The sequence below is a fragment of the Petromyzon marinus genome, chromosome 75 (genome assembly GCF_048934315.1).
Source record: "Petromyzon marinus isolate PM22_M1 ecotype Great Lakes invasive population chromosome 75, UKy_Petmar_22M1.pri1.0, whole genome shotgun sequence".
NCBI lineage: Eukaryota > Metazoa > Chordata > Hyperoartia > Petromyzontiformes > Petromyzontidae > Petromyzon > Petromyzon marinus.
Genome location: NC_133741.1, coordinates 5,744,330 through 5,767,159, shown reverse-complemented (window position 1 = coordinate 5,767,159; position 22,830 = coordinate 5,744,330). Strand labels below are relative to the sequence as shown.

General features: G+C 54.1%; 1 protein-coding gene across 1 annotated transcript in view; it reads left to right on the top strand.

Annotated features, from left to right (window-relative positions):
- LOC116936977 (chromodomain-helicase-DNA-binding protein 4-like) overlaps nt 1-22,830 on the top strand; it is a 133,579-nt gene that overhangs the window by 71,192 nt on the left and 39,557 nt on the right. Inside the window, 3 exon segments of the mRNA XM_076056454.1 lie at nt 7,997-8,128; nt 20,888-20,947; nt 20,949-21,006. Coding sequence (XP_075912569.1) covers nt 7,997-8,128; nt 20,888-20,947; nt 20,949-21,006 — 250 coding nt within the window.

The following is a 22,830-nucleotide window of genomic DNA, read 5'->3' as shown; positions in this document are numbered from 1 at the left end:
AGACACGGGGAGACACGGGGAGAGAGAGACACGGGGAGAGAGAGACGCTGGGAGAGAGAGACACTGAGAGAGAGAAACACGGGGAGACACGGGGAGAGAGAGACACGGGGAGAGACACTGGGAGAGACACGGGGGGTGGGAGACACGGGGAGAGAGGAGAGACACGGGGAGAGAGAGACACGGGGAGAGAGAGACACTGGGAGAGAGAGAGACACGGGGAGAGAGAGACACGGGGGAGAGAGAGACACGGGGAGAGAGAGACACGGGGAGAGAGAGACACGGGGAGAGAGCGACACTGGGAGAGAGACAGGGGGAGAGTGAGACACTGAGAGAGAGAGACACGGGGAGAGAGAGACACAGAGAGAGACACAGAGAGAGACACTGAGAGAGAGACACAGAGAGAGACACTGAGAGAGAGTCACGTGGTGTCCCTGCTGAACATCATGATGGATCTGAAGAAGTGTTGTAACCACCCATACCTGTTCCACATCGTCGCCATGGTGAGCCAGACACGGGGAGACACGGGGAGACACGGGGAGACACTGGGAGACACTGGGAGAGAGAGACACTGGGAGAGAGATACTGGGAGAGAGAGACACGGGGAGAGACACGGGGAGAGAGACACTGGGAGAGACACGGGGAGAGAGAGACGCTGGGAGAGAGAGACAGTGGGAGAGAGACACTGGGAGACACGGGGAGAGAGAGACACGGGGAGACACGGGGAGAGAGAGACACAGAGAGAGACACTGAGAGAGAGACACTGAGAGAGAATCACGTGGTTTCCCTGCTGAACATCATGATGGATCTGAAGAAGTGTTGTAACCACCCTTACCTGTTCCCCATCGTCGCCATGGTGAGCGAGACACAGGGAGACACGGGGAGACACGGGGAGACACGGGGAGAGAGAGACACTGGGAGAGAGAGACACTGGGAGACACGGGGAGAGAGAGACACGGGGAGACACGGGGAGACACTGGGAGAGAGAGACACTGGGAGAGAGAGAGACACAGAGAGAGAGACACAGAGAGAGACACTGAGAGAGACACACAGAGAGAGACACTGAGAGAGAGACACAGAGAGAGACACTGAGAGAGAGACACACAGAGAGAGACACTGAGAGAGAGACACTGAGAGAGAATCACGTGGTTTCCCTGCTGAACATCATGATGGATCTGAAGAAGTGTTGTAACCACCCTTACCTGTTCCCCATCGTCGCCATGGTGAGCCAGACACGGGGGGTGGGAGACACGGGGAGACACGGGGAGACACGGGGAGACACGGGGAGAGAGAGACACGGGGAGACACTGAGAGAGAGAGACACGGGGAGAGAGAGACACGGGGAGACACGGGGATACACGGGGAGAGAGAGACACTGGGAGAGAGAGACACTGGGAGAGAGACACTGAGAGAGAGACACTGAGAGAAAGAGACACTGGGAGAGACACGGGGAGAGAGACACTGGGAGAGAATCACGTGGTTTCACTGCTGAACATCATGATGGATCTGAAGAAGTGTTGTAACCACCCTTACCTGTTCCCCATCGTCGCCATGGTGAGCGAGACACGGGGAGACACGGGGAGAGACACGGGGAGAGAGAGACATTGGGAGACACGGGGAGAGAGAGACACGGGGAGAGACATGGGGAGATAGAGACACGGGGAGACACGGGGAGAGAGAGACACTGGGAGAGAGAGACACTGGGAGAGAGATACTGGGAGAGAGAGACACTGGGAGAGAGAGACACTGAGAGAGAGACACTGAGAGAGAGACACAGAGAGAGACACTGAGAGAGAGACACAGAGAGAGACACTGAGAGAGAGACACGTGGTGTCACTGCTGAACATCATGATGGACTTGAAGAAGTGTTGTAACCACCCTTACCTGTTCCCCATCGTCGCCATGGTGAGCGAGACACAGAGAGAGACACGGGGAGACACGGGGAGAGAGAGACACGGGGAGAGAGAGACACGGGGAGAGAGAGACACTGGGAGAGAGACACTGGGAGAGAGAGACACTGGGAGAGAGAGACACTGGGAGAGAGACACAGAGAGAGACACTGAGAGAGACACTGAGAGAGACACACAGAGAGAGACACTGAGAGAGAGACACGTGGTGTCACTGCTGAACATCATGATGGATCTGAAGAAGTGTTGTAACCACCCTTACCTGTTCCCCATCGTCGCCATGGTGAGCGAGACACAGGGAGACACGGGGAGACACGGGGAGACACGGGGAGAGAGAGACACTGGGAGAGAGAGACACTGGGAGACACGGGGAGAGAGAGACACGGGGAGACACGGGGAGACACTGGGAGAGAGAGACACTGGGAGAGAGAGACACAGAGAGAGAGACACAGAGAGAGACACTGAGAGAGACACACAGAGAGAGACACTGAGAGAGAGACACAGAGAGAGACACTGAGAGCGAGAGACACAGAGAGAGACACTGAGAGAGAGACACTGAGAGAGAATCACGTGGTTTCCCTGCTGAACATCATGATGGATCTGAAGAAGTGTTGTAACCACCCATACCTGTTCCTCATCGTCGCCATGGTGAGCGAGACACGGGGGGTGGGAGACACAGGGAGAGAGAGACACGAGGAGACATAGAGAGAGACACTAGGAGAGTTGGAGACACGGGGAGAGAGACACTGGGAGAGAGAGACATGGGGAGACACGGGGAGACACGGGGAGACACGGGGAGAGAGAGGGGGAGAGAGAGACACAGGGAGAGAGAGACACGGGGAGAGAGAGACACTGGGAGAGAGACACTGAGAGAGAGACACTGAGAGAAAGAGACACTGGGAGAGACACGGGGAGAGAGACACTGGGAGAGAATCACGTGGTTTCACTGCTGAACATCATGATGGATCTGAAGAAGTGTTGTAACCACCCTTACCTGTTCCCCATCGTCGCCATGGTGAGCGAGACACGGGGAGACACGGGGAGAGACACGGGGAGAGAGAGACATTGGGAGACACGGGGAGAGAGAGACACGGGGAGAGACATGGGGAGATAGAGACACGGGGAGACACGGGGAGAGAGAGACACTGGGAGAGAGAGACACTGGGAGAGAGAGATACTGGGAGAGAGAGACACTGGGAGAGAGAGACACTGAGAGAGAGACACTGAGAGAGAGACACAGAGAGAGACACTGAGAGAGAGACACAGAGAGAGACACTGAGAGAGAGACACGTGGTGTCACTGCTGAACATCATGATGGATCTGAAGAAGTGTTGTAACCACCCATACCTGTTACACATCGTCGCCATGGTGAGCCAGACACGGGGAGAGAGACCCGGGGAGACACGGGGAGAGGGAGACACGGGGAGAGAGACACGGGGAGACACGGGGAGACACGGGGAGACACGGGGAGACATAGAGAGAGAGACACTGGGAGACACGGGGAGAGAGAGACACGGGGAGACACTGGGAGAGAGAGACACGGGGAGAGAGAGACACGGGGAGAGAGAGACACGGGGAGACACTGGGAGAGAGAGACACTGAGAGAAAGAGACACGGGGAGAGAGACACTGGGAGAGAGAGACACTGAGAGAGAGACACTGGGAGACACGGGGAGAGAGAGACACTGAGAGAGAGACACTGGGAGACACGGGGAGAGAGAGACACGGGGAGACACGGGGAGAGAGAGACACGGGGAGAGAGAGACACGGGGAGAGAGAGACACGGGGAGAGAGAGACACTGGGAGAGAGAGACACTGAGAGAGACACAGAGAGAGACACTGAGAGAGAGACACAGAGAGAGAGACACACAGAGAGAGACACTGAGAGAGAGACACGTGGTTTCCCTGCTGAACATCATGATGGATCTGAAGAAGTGTTGTAACCACCCTTACCTGTTCCACATCGTCGCCATGGTGAGCGAGACACGGGGAGACACGGGGAGAGAGAGACACTGAGAGAGAGAGACACGGGGAGACACTGGGAGAGAGAGACACTGGGAGAGAGACACTGGGAGACACGGGGAGAGAGAGACACTGAGAGAGAGACACAGAGAGAGACACTGAGAGAGACACAGAGAGAGACACTGAGAGAGAGAGACACGTGGTGTCACTGCTGAACATCATGATGGATCTGAAGAAGTGTTGTAACCACCCTTACCTGTTACACATCGTCGCCATGGTGAGCGAGACACAGGGAGACACGGGGAGAGAGAGACACGGGGAGAGAGAGACACGGGGAGAGAGAGACACGGGGAGAGAGAGACACTGGGAGAGAGAGACACTGGGAGAGAGAGACACGGGGAGAGAGAGACACGGTGAGAGAGAGACACGGTGAGAGAGAGACACGGGGAGAGAGAGACACTGAGAGAGAGAGACACGGGGAGACACTGGGAGAGAGAGACACTGGGAGAGAGACACTGGGAGACACGGGGAGAGAGAGACACTGGGAGAGAGACACGTGGTGTCCCTGCTGAACATCATGATGGATCTGAAGAAGTGTTGTAACCACCCTTACCTGTTACACATCGTCGCCATGGTGAGCGAGACGCGGGGAGAGACACGGGGAGAGACACGGGGAGAGACACTGGGAGACACGGGGAGAGAGAGACGCTGGGAGAGAGATACTGGGAGAGAGAGACACTGGGAGAGAGACACTGAGAGAGAGAGACACGGGGAGACACTGGGAGAGAGAGACACTGGGAGAGAGACACTGGGAGAGACACTGAGAGAGACCACTGGGAGAGAGAGACACGAGGAGAGAGAGACACGGGGAGAGAGAGACACGGTGAGAGAGAGACACGGTGAGAGAGAGACACGGGGAGAGACACTGAGAGAGAGAGACACGGGGAGACACTGGGAGAGAGAGACACTGGGAGAGAGACACTGGGAGACACGGGGAGAGAGAGACACTGGGAGAGAGACACGTGGTGTCCCTGCTGAACATCATGATGGATCTGAAGAAGTGTTGTAACCACCCTTACCTGTTACACATCGTCGCCATGGTGAGCGAGACGCGGGGAGAGACACGGGGAGACACGGGGAGAGACACTGGGAGACACGGGGAGAGAGAGACGCTGGGAGAGAGATACTGGGAGAGAGAGACACTGGGAGAGAGAGAGACACGGGGAGAGAGAGACACGGGGAGAGAGACACTGAGAGAGAGACACGGGGAGACACTGGGAGAGAGAGACACTGGGAGAGAGACACTGGGAGAGACACTGAGAGAGACACTGGGAGAGAGACACGTGGTGTCCCTGCTGAACATCATGATGGATCTGAAGAAGTGTTGTAACCACCCTTACATGTTCCCCATCGTCGCCATGGTGAGCCAGACACGGGGAGACACTGGGAGAGAGAGACACTGGGAGAGAGACACTGGGAGACACGGGGAGAGAGAGACACGGGGAGACACGGGGAGAGACAGACACTGGGAGAGAGAGACACAGAGAGAGACACTGGGAGAGAGAGACACTGGGAGAGAGACACAGAGATAGACACGGGGAGAGAGAGACACGGGGAGAGAGAGACACGGGGAGACACTGGGAGAGAGAGACACGGGGAGAGAGAGACACGGGGAGAGAGAGACACGAGGAGAGACACTGGGAGAGAGAGACACTGGGAGAGAGAGACACTGGGAGAGAGAGACACGGGGATAGAGAGACACTGGGAGAGAGAGACACGGGGAGAGAGAGAGACGCTGGGAGAGACACGGGGAGAGAGAGACACGGGGAGAGAGACACTGGGAGAGAGAGACACGGGGAGAGAGAGAAACGGGGAGAGAGAGACACGGGGAGAGAGAGACACTGGGAGAGAGACACTGGGAGAGAGAGACACTGGGAGAGAGACACGGGGAGAGAGACACTGGGAGAGAGAGACACGGGGAGAGAGAGACACGGGGAGAGAGAGACACGGGGAGAGAGAGACGCTGGGAGAGAGACACGGGGAGAGAGAGACACTGGGAGAGAGAGACACGGGGAGAGAGAGACACGGGGAGAGAGAGACACGGGGAGAGAGAGACACGGGGAGAGAGAGACACGGGGAGAGAGACACGGGGAGAGAGAGACACTGGGAGAGAGAGACACCGGGAGAGAGAGAGACACGGGGAGAGACACGGGGAGAGAGAGACACGGGGAGAGAGAGACACTGGGAGAGAGAGACACCGGGAGAGAGAGACACGGGGAGAGACACGGAGAGAGAGAGACACTGGGAGAGAGACACTAAGGGAGAGAGAGACACGGAGAGAGAGAGACACTGGGAGAGAGAGACACGGGGAGAGAGAGACACGGGGAGAGAGAGACACGGGGAGAGAGAGACACTGGGAGAGACACTGGGAGAGATAGACACGGAGAGAGAGAGACACTGGGAGAGAGACACGGGGAGAGAGAGAGACACTGGGAGAGAGAGACACTGGGAGAGAGAGACACGGGGAGACACTGGGAGAGAGAGACACTGGGAGAGAGACACTGGGAGAGAGACACGGGGAGAGAGAGACACGGGGAGAGAGAGACACTGAGAGAGACACTGGGAGAGAGAGCCACTGGGAGAGAGAGACACTGGGAGAGAGACACTGGGAGAGAGAGACACGGGGAGACACGGGGAGAGAGAGACACGGGGAGACACTGGGAGAGAGAGACACGGGGAGAGAGAGACACTGGGAGAGACACGGGGAGAGACACGGGGAGAGAGAGACACAGGGAGAGAGAGACACTGAGGGAGAGACACGGGGAGAGAGAGACACTGGGCGAGAGAGACACGGGGAGAGAGAAACACGGGGAGAGAGAGACACCAGGGGAGAGACACTGAGAGAGAGACACGAGGAGAGAGACACAGGGAGAGAGACACGTGGAGAGAGAGACACGGGGAGAGAGAGACACGGGGAGAGAGAGAGACAGTGTGAGAGAGACAAGGGGAGAGAGAGAGAGAGACACGTGGAGACACGGGGGGAGAGACACTAGGAGAGAGACACGGGGAGACACGGGGGGTGAGGGAGGGAGAGAGACACTGGGAGAGAGACACGTGGAGACACGGGATGAGACAGACACTGGGAGAGAGACACTAGGAGAGAGACACGGGGAGACACGGGATGAGACAGACACTGGGAGAGAGACACTAGGAGAGAGACACGGGGAGACACGGGATGAGACAGACACTGGGAGAGAGACACTAGGAGAGAGACACGGGGAGAGACAACAGAGAGAGACACTGGAAGAGAGAGACACTGAGAGAGACACTGGGAGAGAGAGACACGGGGAGAGAGAGACACGGGGAGAGAGAGACACGGGGAGAGAGAGACACGGGGAGAGAGACACGGGGAGAGAGAGACACGGGGAGAGAGAGACACTGGGAGAGAGACACTGGGGGTGAGGGAGGGAGAGAGACACGGGATGAGACAGACACTGGGAGAGAGAGACACGGGGAGAGAGATACTGGGAGAGAGAGACACTGGGAGAGAGAGACACGGGGAGACACGGGGAGAGAGAGACACGGGATGAGACAGACACTGGGAGAGAGACACGTGGAGACACGGGGGGTGAGGGAGCTTTCACGTGAGGGGTTAAGACCAGGGGTCACGACTGAGCCCCCTTCTCTCCCCCCACCACCACCCCCCCCCCACCACCACCCCCCCCCACTACCACCCACCATCACCACCTTCCCACCACCCACCCACCACTCCCCCCACCCGTGCCTCCCACCACCCCCCACCACCACAACCCCGTGCCCCCCCACTACCACCACCACCACCCCCCAATACCAACACCCCCCCACCACCACCACCCACCACCACCCTACCCACCTGTGCCCCCACCACCACCACCACCCCCCACCACCACCACCCCCCCCACCACCACCATCCCCCCACCACCACCCCCCCCCACCACCCTACCCACCTGTGCCCCCCACCACCACCACCCCCCCACCACCACCACCCTCCACCGCCACCACCACCACCCCACCACCACCACCACCCACCACCACCTTCCCACCACCCACCCACCACCCCCCCACCACACCCCCCCCCGTGCCCCCCACTAGGAGGCCCCCACCACAGTGGGGGGAATGTTTGATGGTGGAGCTCTGACCAAGGCAGCGGGGAAGTTGGTGCTGCTCCAGAAGATGTTGCGAAGACTCCACACAGATGGACACAGGGTTCTGATATTCTCTCAGGTACCACAACTAGTACCACAACTAGTACCACAACTAGTACCACAACTAGTACCACAACTAGTACCACTACTAGTACCACAACTAGTATCACAACTAGTACCACAACTAGTACCACAACTACCACAACAAGTTGGTGCTGCTACAGAAGATGTTGCGAAGACTCCACACAGATGGACACAGGGTTCTGATATTCTCTCAGGTACCACAACTAGTACCACAACTAGTACCACAACTAGTACCACTACTAGTACCACAACTACCACAACTAGTACCACAACTAGTACCAACAACTATTAAACAACTAGTACCACAACTAGTACCACAACTAGTACCACAACTAGTACCACAACAAGTTGGTGCTGCTACAGAAGATGTTGCGAAGACTCCACACAGATGGACACAGGGTTCTGATATTCTCTCAGGTACCACAACTAGTACCACTACTAGTACCACAACTAGTACCACTACTAGTACCACAACTACCACAACAAGTTGGTGCTGCTACAGAAGATGTTGCGACGACTCCACACAGATGGACACAGGGTTCTGATATTCTCTCAGGTACAACAACTAGTACCACAACTAGTACCACAACTAGTACCACTACTAGTACCACAACTACCACAACAAGTTGGTGCTGCTACAGAAGATGTTGTGAAGACTCCACACAGATGGACACAGGGTTCTGATATTCTCTCAGGTACAACAACTAGTACCACAACTAGTACCACAACTAGTACCACTACTAGTACCACAACTAGTACCACAACTAGTATCACAACTAGTACCACAACTAGTACCACTAATAGTACCACAACTATTACCACAACTAGGACCACCACAAGGACCACAACTAGTACCACAACTAGAACCACAACTACCACAACTAGTACCACAACTAGTACAACTAGTACCACAACTAGTACCACAACTAGTACCACAACTAGTACCACAACTAGTACCACAACTAGTACCACAAGTTGGTGCTGCTACAGAAGATGTTGCGAAGACTCCACACAGATGGACACAGGGTTCTGATATTCTCTCAGGTAACACAACTAGTACCACAACTAGTACCACAACTAGTACCACAACTACCACAACTAGTACCACTACTAGTACCACAACTAGTACCACTACTAGTACCACTACTAGTACCACAACTAGTACCACTACTAGTACCACAACTAGTACCACAACTAGTACCACAACTAGTACTACAACTAGTACCACTCACAACTACCACAACTAGTACCACAACTAGTACCACAACTAGTACCACAACTACCACAACAAGTTGGTGCTGCTCCAGAAGATGTTGCGAAGACTCCACACAGATGGACACAGGGTTCTGATATTCTCTCAGGTACAACAACTAGTACCACAACTAGTACCACAACTAGTACCACTACTAGTACCACAACTAGTACCACAACTAGTATCACAACTAGTACCACAACTAGTACCACTAATAGTACCACAACTATTACCACAACTAGGACCACCACAAGGACCACAACTAGTACCACAACTAGAACCACAACTACCACAACTAGTACCACAACTAGTACAACTAGTACCACAACTAGTACCACAACTAGTACCACAACTAGTACCACAACTAGTACCACAACTAGTACCACAAGTTGGTGCTGCTACAGAAGATGTTGCGAAGACTCCACACAGATGGACACAGGGTTCTGATATTCTCTCAGGTAACACAACTAGTACCACAACTAGTACCACAACTAGTACCACAACTACCACAACTAGTACCACTACTAGTACCACAACTAGTACCACTACTAGTACCACTACTAGTACCACAACTAGTACCACTACTAGTACCACAACTAGTACCACAACTAGTACCACAACTAGTACTACAACTAGTACCACTCACAACTACCACAACTAGTACCACAACTAGTACCACAACTAGTACCACAACTACCACAACAAGTTGGTGCTGCTCCAGAAGATGTTGCGAAGACTCCACACAGATGGACACAGGGTTCTGATATTCTCTCAGGTACCACAACTAGTACCACAACTAGTACCACTACTAGTACCACAACTAGTACCACAACTACCACAACAAGTTGGTGCTGCTACAGAAGATGTTGCGAAGACTCCACACAGATGGACACAGGGTTCTGATATTCTCTCAGGTACCACTACTAGTACCACAACTACCACAACTAGTACCACAACTAGTACCACAACTACCACAACAAGTTGGTGCTGCTACAGAAGATGTTGCGAAGACTCCACACAGATGGACACAGGGTTCTGATATTCTCTCAGGTACCACAACTAGTACCACAACTAGTACCACTACTAGTACCACAACTAGTACCACAACTACCACAACAAGTTGGTGCTGCTACAGAAGATGTTGCGAAGACTCCACACAGATGGACACAGGGTTCTGATATTCTCTCAGGTACCACTACTAGTACCACAACTACCACAACTAGTACGACAACTAGTACCACAACTAGTACCACAACTAGTACCACTACTAGTACCACAACTAGTACCACAACTAGTACCACTACTAGTACCACAACTAGTACCACAACTAGTACCACAACTACCACAACTAGTACCACAACTAGTACCACAACTAGTACCACTACTAGTACCACAACTAGTACCACAACTACCACAACTAGTACCACAACTACCACAACTAGTACCACTACTAGTACCACAACTAGTACAACAACTAGTACCACAACTAGTACCACAACTAGTACCACAACTACCACAACTAGTACCACAACTAGTACCACAACTACCACAACTAGTACCACAACTAGTACCACAACTAGTACCACAACTACCACAACTAGTACCACAACTAGTACCACAACTAGTACCACAACTACCACAACTACCACAACTAGTACCACAACTATTACCACAACTAGTACCACTACTAGTACCACAACTAGTACCACAACTAGTACCACTGCTAGTACCACTACTAATACCACAACTAGTACCACAACTAGTACCACAACTACCACAACTAGTACCACAACTAGTACCACAACTAGTACCACATATACTACCACAACTAGTACCACAACTAGTACCACAACTAGTACCACAACTAGTACCACAACTACCACAACAAGTTGGTGCTGCTACAGAAGATGTTGCGTAGACTCCACACAGATGGACACAGGGTTCTCATATTCTCTCAGGTACCACAACTAGTACCACAACTAGTACCACTACTAGTACCACAACTAGTACCACAACTACCACAACAACTACCACAACTGGTACCACAACTAGTACCACAACTACCACAACAACTAGTACCACAACTACTACCACAACTAGTACCACAAATAGTACCACAACTAGTACCACAACTACCACAACTAGTACCACAACTACGACAACTAGTTCCACAACTACCACAACTAGTACCACAACTACCACAACAACTACCACAACTGGTACCACAACTAGTACCACAACTACCATAACAACTAGTACCACAACTAGTACCACAACTACCACAACTAGTACCACAACTACCACAACTAGTACGACAACTACCACCACAACTAGTACCACAACAACAACCACAACAACAACCACAACTACCACCACAAAATGTACCACAACTACCACAACTAGTACCACAACAACTACCACTCACACCAGCACAACTACCACAACGAGTACCACCACTACCACAACAACCACCACAACTAGTAACACAACTACCACAACTACTACAGCTACCACAACAACTACCACTCACACCGCCACAACTAGTACCACTACTACCACCACTACTACTACCACTACTACCACTACTACTACCACTACCTCCATAACTGCCACCACAACTGCCATCACTACTACCACCACTACTACTACTATACACTACTTCCACCACCACCACTTCTACTACCACTACACTACTACTACCACTACCACCACAACTACCACCACTACTACCACGACTACTACCACTACTACTACCACTACCACCACAACTACCACCACAACTGCCATCACTACTACCACCACTACTACTACCACTACTATACACTACTTCCACCACCACCACTTCTACTACCACTACACTACTACTACCACTACTACCACCACTACTACTACCACTACTACTACTACCACTACTACTACCACTACTACTACCACTACTACTACCACTACTACTACCACTACTACCACTACTCCTACCACCACTACTACTACCACTTCTACCACCACAACTACTACCACCCCAACTAATACTACTACCACTACTACTACCACTACTACTACCACTTCTACCACCACAACTACTACTACTACCACCACTACTACTACCACTTCTACCACCACAACTACTACTACCACTACTACTACTACCACTACTACCACTACTACTACTACTACCACCACTACTACTACCACTACTACTACCACTACTGCTACTACCACTACTACTACTACCACCACTTCTACCACCACAACTACTGCTACTACCACTACTACTACTACCACTACCACCACAACTACTACTACTACCACCACTACTACTACCACTACTACTACTACCACTACTACTACTACCACTACTACTACTACCACCACTACTACTACCACTACTACTACCACTACTGCTACTACCACTACTACTACTACCACTTCTACCACCACAACTACTACTACTACCACTACTACTACTACCACTACTACCACAACTACTACTACTACCACCACTACTACTACCACTACTACTACCACTACTACTACCACTACTACTACTACCACTACTACCACTACTCCTACCACAACTACTACTACCACTTCTACCACCACAACTACTACTACTACCACTACTACTACTACCACTACTACTACCACTTCTACCACCACAACTACTACTACTACCACTACTACTACTACCACTTCTACCACCACAACCACTACTACTACTACCACAACTATCACTACTACCACCACAACTACTACTACCACTACTACCACTACTACTACCATACACCACGACCACCACTACCACTACTACCATAACGAGCGTGACCCCTCACCCCACGTGATTAACCCCTCACCCCCACGTGATTGACACCTCACCCCCACGTGATTGACCCCTCACCCCCACGTGATTGACACCTCACCCCCACGTGATTGACCCCTCACCCCCACGTGATTAACACCTCACCCCACGTGATTGACCCCTCACCCCACGTGATTGACCCCTCACCCCACGTGATTGACCCCTCACCCCCACGTGATTGACACCTCACCCCACGTGATTGACCCCTCACCCCACGTGATTGACACCTCACCCCCACGTGATTGACCCCTCACCCCCACGTGATTGACCCCTCACCCCCACGTGATTGACCCCTCACCCCACGTGATTAACACCTCACTCCCACGTGATTGACACCTCACCCCCACGTGATTGACACCTCACCCCCACGTGATTGACACCTCACCCCCACGTGATTGACACCTCACCCCCACGTGATTGACACCTCACCCCCACGTGATTGACACCTCTCACCTCACGTGATTGACCCCTCACCCCACGTGATTAACACCTCTCACCCCACGTGATTGACACCTCACCCCACGTGATTAACACCTCACTCCCACGTGATTGACACCTCACCCCCACGTGATTGACACCTCACCCCCACGTGATTGACACCTCACCCCCACGTGATTGACACCTCACCCCACGTGATTGACCCCTCACCCCACGTGATTGACACCTCACCCCCACGTGATTGACCCCTCACCCCCACGTGATTGACCCCTCACCCCCACGTGATTGACCCCTCACCCCACGTGATTAACACCTCACTCCCACGTGATTGACACCTCACCCCCACGTGATTGACACCTCACCCCCACGTGATTGACACCTCACCCCCACGTGATTGACACCTCACCCCACGTGATTGACACCTCACCCCCACGTGATTGACACCTCACCCCCACGTGATTAACCCCTCACCCACACGTGATTGACACCTCTCACCCCACGTGATTGACACCTCACACCCACGTGATTGACCCCTCACCCCCACGTGATTAACCCCTCACCCCCACGTGATTGACCCCTCACCCCCACGTGATTGACACCTCACCCCCACGTGATTCACCCCTCACCCCACGTGTTTGACCCCTCACCCCACGTGATTGACACCTCACCCCACGTGATTGACACCTCACCCCCACGTGATTGACACCTCACCCCCACGTGATTGACACCTCACCCCACGTGATCAACCCCTCACCCCACGTGATTAACCCCTCACCCCCACGTGATTGACACCTCACCCCACGTGATTAACCCCTCACCCCACGTGATTAACCCCTCACCCCACGTGATTGACACCTCACCCCACGTGATTGACACCTCACCCCACGTGATTGACACCTCACCCCCACGTGATTGACACCTCACCCCCACGTGATTAACCCCTCACCCCCACGTGATTGACCCCTCACCCCACGTGATTGACACCTCACCCCCACGTGATTGACCCCTCACCCCACGTGATTGACACCTCACCCCCACGTGATTAACCCCTCACCCCCACGTGATTGACCCCTCACCCCCACGTGATTGACACCTCACCCCCACGTGATTGACCCCTCACCCCCACGTGATTGACCCCTCACCCCCACGTGATTGACCCCTCACCCCCACGTGATTGACACCTCACCCCCACGTGATTGACACCTCACCCCCACGTGATTGACACCTCGCCCCCACGTGATTGACACCTCTCACCCCACGTGATTGACACCTCACCCCACGTGATTGACACCTCACCCCACGTGATTTACCCCTCACCCCCACGTGATTGACCCCTCACCCCCACGTGATTGACACCTCACCCCCACGTGATTGACACCTCTCACCCCACGTGATTGACACCTCACCCCCACGTGATTGACCCCTCACCCCCACGTGATTGACCCCTCACCCCCACGTGATTAACCCCTCACCCCCACGTGATTGACACCTCACCCCACGTGATTGACCCCTCACCCCACGTGATTGACACCTCACCCCCACGTGATTAACCCCTCACCCCCACGTGATTAACCCCTCACCCCCACGTGATTGACACCTCTCACCCCACGTGATTGACACCTCACCCCACGTGATTGACACCTCGCCCCCACGTGATTGACACCTCGCCCCCACGTGATTGACCCCTCACCCCACGTGATTGACCCCTCACCCCACGTGATTGACCCCTCACCCCCACGTGATTAACCCCTCACCCCCACGTGATTAACCCCTCACCCCCACGTGATTAACCCCTCACCCCACGTGATTTACACCTCACCCCACGTGATTGACACCTCACCCCCACGTGATTAACACCTCACCCCCACGTGATTGACACCTCTCACCCCCACGTGATTAACCCCTCACCCCCACGTGATTGACACCTCTCACCCCCACGTGATTGACACCTCACCCCACGTGATTGACACCTCACCCCCACGTGATTGACCCCTCACCCCACGTGATTGACACCTCTCACCCCACGTGATTGACACCTCAACCCCACGTGATTGACACCTCACCCCACGTGATTAACACCTCACCCCCACGTGATTGACACCTCAACCCCACGTGATTGACACCTCACCCCACGTGATTGACACCTCACCCCCACGTGATTAACCCCTCACCCCCACGTGATTGACCCCTCACCCCCACGTGATTGACACCTCACCCCACGTGATTGACACCTCTCACCCCACGTGATTGACCCCTCACCCCCACGTGATTAACCCCTCACCCCCACGTGATTGACACCTCACCCCCACGTGATTGACACCTCACCCCACGTGATTGACACCTCACCCCCACGTGATTAACCCCTCACCCCCACGTGATTAACCCCTCACCCCCACGTGATTGACACCTCACCCCCACGTGATTGACACCTCACCCCACGTGATTGACACCTCACCCCCACGTGATTAACCCCTCACCCCCACGTGATTGACCCCTCACCCCCACGTGATGAACCCCTCACCCCCACGTGATTGACACCTCTCACCCCACGTGATTGACACCTCACCCCCACGTGATTGACACCTCACCCCACGTGATTAACACCTCACCCCCACGTGATTAACACCTCACCCCACGTGATTAACCCCTCACCCCCACGTGATTGACACCTCACCCCCACGTGATTAACACCTCACCCCCACGTGATTGACACCTCACCCCCACGTGATCAACCCCTCACCCCACGTGATTGACACCTCACCCCACGTGATTGACCCCTCACCCCACGTGATTAACACCTCACCCCACGTGATTGACACCTCACCCCCACGTGATTGACCCCTAGCCCCACGTGATTGACACCTCGCCCCACGTGATTGACACCTCACCCCCACGTGATTGACACCTCACCCCACGTGATTAACCCCTCACCCCCACGTGATTGACACCTCACCCCCACGTGATTGACACCTCACCCCCACGTGATTGACACCTCTCACCCCACGTGATTGACACCTCACCCCCACGTGATTAACCCCTCACCCCCACGTGATTAACACCTCACCCCACGTGATTGACACCTCTCACCCCACGTGATTGACACCTCACCCCCACGTGATTAACCCCTCACCCCCACGTGATTAACCCCTCACCCCACGTGATTGACCCCTCACCCCCACGTGATTGACACCTCACCCCACGTGATTGACACCTCACCCCCACGTGATTGACACCTCTCACCCCCACGTGATTGACACCTCACCCCCACGTGATTGACACCTCACCCCACGTGATTGACCCCTCACCCCCACGTGATTGACACCTCACCCCCACGTGATTGACCCCTCACCCCCACGTGATTGACCCCTCACCCCCACGTGATTGACCCCTCGCCCCACGTGATTGACACCTCACCCCCACGTGATTGACCCCTCACCCCACGTGATTGACCCCTCACCCCAACGTGATTAACCCCTCACCCCACGTGATTGACCCCTCACCCCCACGTGATTGACACCTCACCCCCACGTGATTGACCCCTCACCCCCACGTGATTAACCCCTCACCCCACGTCATTGACACCTCACCCCACGTGATTGACCCCTCACCCCCACGTGATTGACACCTCACCCCCACGTGATTGACCCCTCACCCCACGTGATTGACCCCTCACCCCCACGTGATTAACACCTCACCCCACGTGATTAACACCTCTCACCCCCACGTGATTAACACCTCACCCCCACGTGATTGACCCCTCACCCCCACGTGATTAACCCCTCACCCCCACGTGATTAACCCCTCACCCCCACGTGATTAACCCCTCACCCCCACGTGATTAACCCCTCACCCCCACGTGATTAACCCCTCACCCCCACGTGATTGACACCTCACCCCCACGTGATTGACACCTCACCCCCACGTGATTGACCCCTCACCCCCACGTGATTAACCCCTCACCCCCACGTGATTGACCCCTCACCCCCACGTGATTGACACCTCACCCCCACGTGATTGACACCTCACCCCCACGTGATTGACCCCTCACCCCCACGTGATTAACCCCTCACCCCCACGTGATTAACCCCTCACCTCCACGTGATTGACACCTCACCCCACGTGATTGACACCTCTCACCCCACGTGATTGACACCTCACCCCCACGTGATTGACACCTCACCCCACGTGATTGACCCCTCACCCCCACGTGATTGACCCCTCACCCCCACGTGATTGACACCTCACCCCACGTGATTGACACCTCACCCCCACGTGATTGACACCTCACCCCACGTGATTGACCCCTCACCCCCACGTGATTGACACCTCACCCCCACGTGATTGACACCTCACCCCACGTGATTGACCCCTCACCCCCACGTGATTGACCCCTCACCCCCACGTGATTGACACCTCACCCCACGTGATTGACCCCTCACCCCCACGTGATTGACCCCTCACCCCCACGTGATTGACACCTCACCCCACGTGATTGACCCCTCACCCCACGTGATTGAAACCTCACCCCCACGTGATTGACACCTCACCCCCACGTGATTGACCCCTCACCCCCACGTGATTGACCCCTCACCCCCACGTGATTAACACCTCACCCCACGTGATTAACACCTCACCCCCACGTGATTGACCCCTCACCCCCACGTGATTAACCCCTCACTCCCACGTGATTGACACCTCTCACCCCACGTGATTGACACCTCACCCCACGTGATTGACACCTCACCCCCACGTGATTGACACCTCACCCCACGTGATTAACCCCTCACCCCCACGTGATTGACCCCTCACCCCCACGTGATTAACCCCTCACCCCCACGTGATTAACCCCTCACCCCCACGTGATTGACCCCTCACCCCCACGTGATTAACCCCTCACCCCCACGTGATTAACCCCTCACCCCCACGTGATTGACACCTCTCACCCCACGTGATTAACACCTCACGCCCACGTGATTGACACCTCAACCCCACGTGATTGACACCTCACCCCCACGTGATTGACACCTCACCCCCACGTGATTGACCCCTCACCCCACGTGATTGACACCTCACCCCCACGTGATTGACCCCTCACCCCACGTGATTGACACCTCACCCCCACGTGATTAACCCCTCACCCCCACGTGATTCACCCCTCACCCCCACGTGATTGACCCCTCACCCCACGTGATTGACACCTCACCCCCACGTGATTAACCCCTCACCCCCCGTGATTGACCCCTCACCCCACGTGATTGACACCTCACCCCACGTGATTGACACCTCACTCCCACGTGATTAACCCCTCACCCCCACGTGATTGACACCTCGCCCCCACGTGATTGACACCTCACCCCCACGTGATTAACCCCTCACCCCCCGTGATTGACCCCTCACCCCACGTGATTGACACCTCACCCCCACGTGATTGACACCTCTCACCCCACGTGATTGACACCTCACCCCCACGTGATTAACACCTCACCCCCACGTGATTGACCCCTCACCCCCACGTGATTAACCCCTCACCCCCACGTGATTAACCCCTCACCCCACGTGATTAACCCCTCACCCCCACGTGATTGACCCCTCACCCCCACGTGATTGACACCTCACCCCCACGTGATTGACCCCTCACCCCACGTGATTGACCCCTCACCCCCACGTGATTGACCCCTCACCCCCACGTGATTAACCCCTCACCCCCACGTGATTGACCCCTCACCCCCACGTGATTGACACCTCACCCCCACGTGATTGACCCCTCACCCCCACGTGATTGACCTCTCATCCCACGTGATTGACACCTCACCCCCACGTGATTGACCCCTCACCCCCACGTGATTGACCTCTCATCCCACGTGATTGACACCTCACCCCACGTGATTGACACCTCACCCCACGTGATTGACCTCTCATCCCACGTGATTGACACCTCACCCCCACGTGATTGACCCCTCACCCCCACGTGATTGACACCTCACCCCCACGTGATTGACCCCTCACCCCCACGTGATTGACCCCTCACCCCCACGTGATTGACCTCTCACCCCCACGTGATTAACCTCTCACCCCACGTGATTAACCCCTCACCCCCACGTGATTGACACCTCTCACCCCACGTGATTGACACCTCACCCCACGTGATTAACACCTCACTCCCACGTGATTGACACCTCACCCCACGTGATTGACACCTCACCCCCACGTGATTGACCCCTCACCCCCACGTGATTAACCCCTCACCCCCACGTGATTGACACCTCACCCCCACGTGATTGACACCTCACCCCCACGTGATTGACACCTCTCACCCCACGTGATTGACACCTCACCCCCACGTGATTGACCCCTCACCCCACGTGATTGACACCTCACCCCCACGTGATTGACACCTCACCCCACGTGATTGACACCTCTCACCCCACGTGATTGACACCTCACCCCCACGTGATTGACACCTCTCACCTCCACGTGATTGACCCCTCACCCCCACGTGATTGACACCTCTCACCCCACGTGATTGACACCTCACCCCCACGTGATCAACCCCTCACCCCACGTGATTAACACCTCACCCCCACGTGATTAACACCTCACTCCCACGTGATTGACACCTCTCACCCCCACGTGATTGACCCCTCACCCCACGTGATTAACCCCTCACCCCCACGTGATTAACACCTCACCCCCACGTGATTGACACCTCACCCCCACGTGATTGACACCTCACCCCCACGTGATTGACACCTCTCACCCCCACGTGATTGACACCTCACCCCCACGTGATTGACACCTCACCCCCACGTGATTGACACCTCACCCCCACGTGATTAACCCCTCACCCCCACGTGATTGACACCTCACCCCCACGTGATTGACACCTCTCACCTCCACGTGATTGACCCCTCACCCCCACGTGATTGACACCTCTCACCCCACGTGATTGACACCTCACCCCCACGTGATTGACACCTCTCACCTCCACGTGATTGACCCCTCACCCCCACGTGATTGACACCTCTCACCCCACGTGATTGACACCTCACCCCCACGTGATCAACCCCTCACCCCACGTGATTAACACCTCACCCCCACGTGATTAACACCTCACTCCCACGTGATTGACACTTCTCACCCCCACGTGATTGACACCTCACCCCCACGTGATTGACCCCTCACCCTTCACTGACCCCACCCCGTGACAGATGACCAAGATGCTAGACCTTCTGGAGGACTTCCTGGAGTTTGAAGGCTACAAGTACGAGACGCATTGACGGTGGAATCACGGGCGCCCTGCGGCAGGAAGCCATCGACAGATTCAACGGCACGGCGATCAAACACACGGACAGCGTGACACACACACACAGTGATACACACACACAGTGATACACACACACACAGTGATACACACACACAGTGATACACACACAGTGATACACACACACACAGTGATACACACACACAGTGATACACACACACAGTGATACACACACAGTGATACACACACACACACAGTGATACACACACACAGTGATACACACACACACACACAGTGATACACACACACACACAGTGATACACACAGTGATACACACACACAGTGATACACACACACACAGTGATACACACACAGTGATACACACATACACACAGTGATACACACACAGTGATACACACAGTGATACACACACAGTGATACACACACACACACAGTGATACACACACACACAGTGATACACACACAGTGATACACACAGTGATACACACAGTGATACACACACAGTGATACACACAGTGATACACACACAGTGATACACACACACAGTGATACACACACACACAGTGATACACACACACACAGTGATACACACACACAGTGATACACACACAGTGATACACACACACACACAGTGATACACACACACAGTGATACACACACACACACACACAGTGATACACACACACACACAGTGATACACACAGTGATACACACACACAGTGATACACACACACACAGTGATACACACACAGTGATACACACATACACACAGTGATACACACACAGTGATACACACAGTGATACACACACAGTGATACACACACACACAGTGATACACACACACAGTGATACACACAGTGATACACACACACAGTGATACACACAGTGATACACACACACAGTGATACACACAGTGATAAACACACACACAGTGATACACACAGTGATACACACACACAGTGATACACACACAGTGATACACACACACACAGTGATACACACACACAGTGATACACACACAGTGATACACACACACAGTGATACACACACACAGTGACACACACACACAGTGATACACACACACACAGTGATACACACACACACAGTGATACACACACACAGTGATACACACACAGTGATACACACACACAGTGATACACACACACACAGTGATACACACAGTGATACACACACACAGTGATACACACACACAGTGATACACACACAGTGATACACACACACAGTGATACACACAGTGATACACACACAGTGATACACACACAGTGATACACACAGTGATACACACAGTGATACACACACAGTGATACACACACACACAGTGATACACACACACACAGTGATACACACACACAGTGATACACACACACAGTGATACACACAGTGATACACACACACAGTGATACACACACACAGTGATACACACACACACACAGTGATACACACAGTGATACACACACACAGTGATACACACACACAGTGATACACACAGTGATACACACACACACAGTGATACACACACACACACAGTGATACACACACACACACAGTGATACACACACACAGTGATACACACACAGTGATACACACACATACACAGTGATACATACACAGTGATACACACACATACACAGTGATACACACACAGTGATACACACACATACACAGTGATACACACACATACACAGTGATACACACACAGTGATACACACACATACACAGTGATACACACACAGTGATACACACATACACAGTGATACACACACAGTGATACACACACATACACAGTGATACACACACACATACACAGTGATACACACACAGTGATACATAGACCATAACCACTGCACC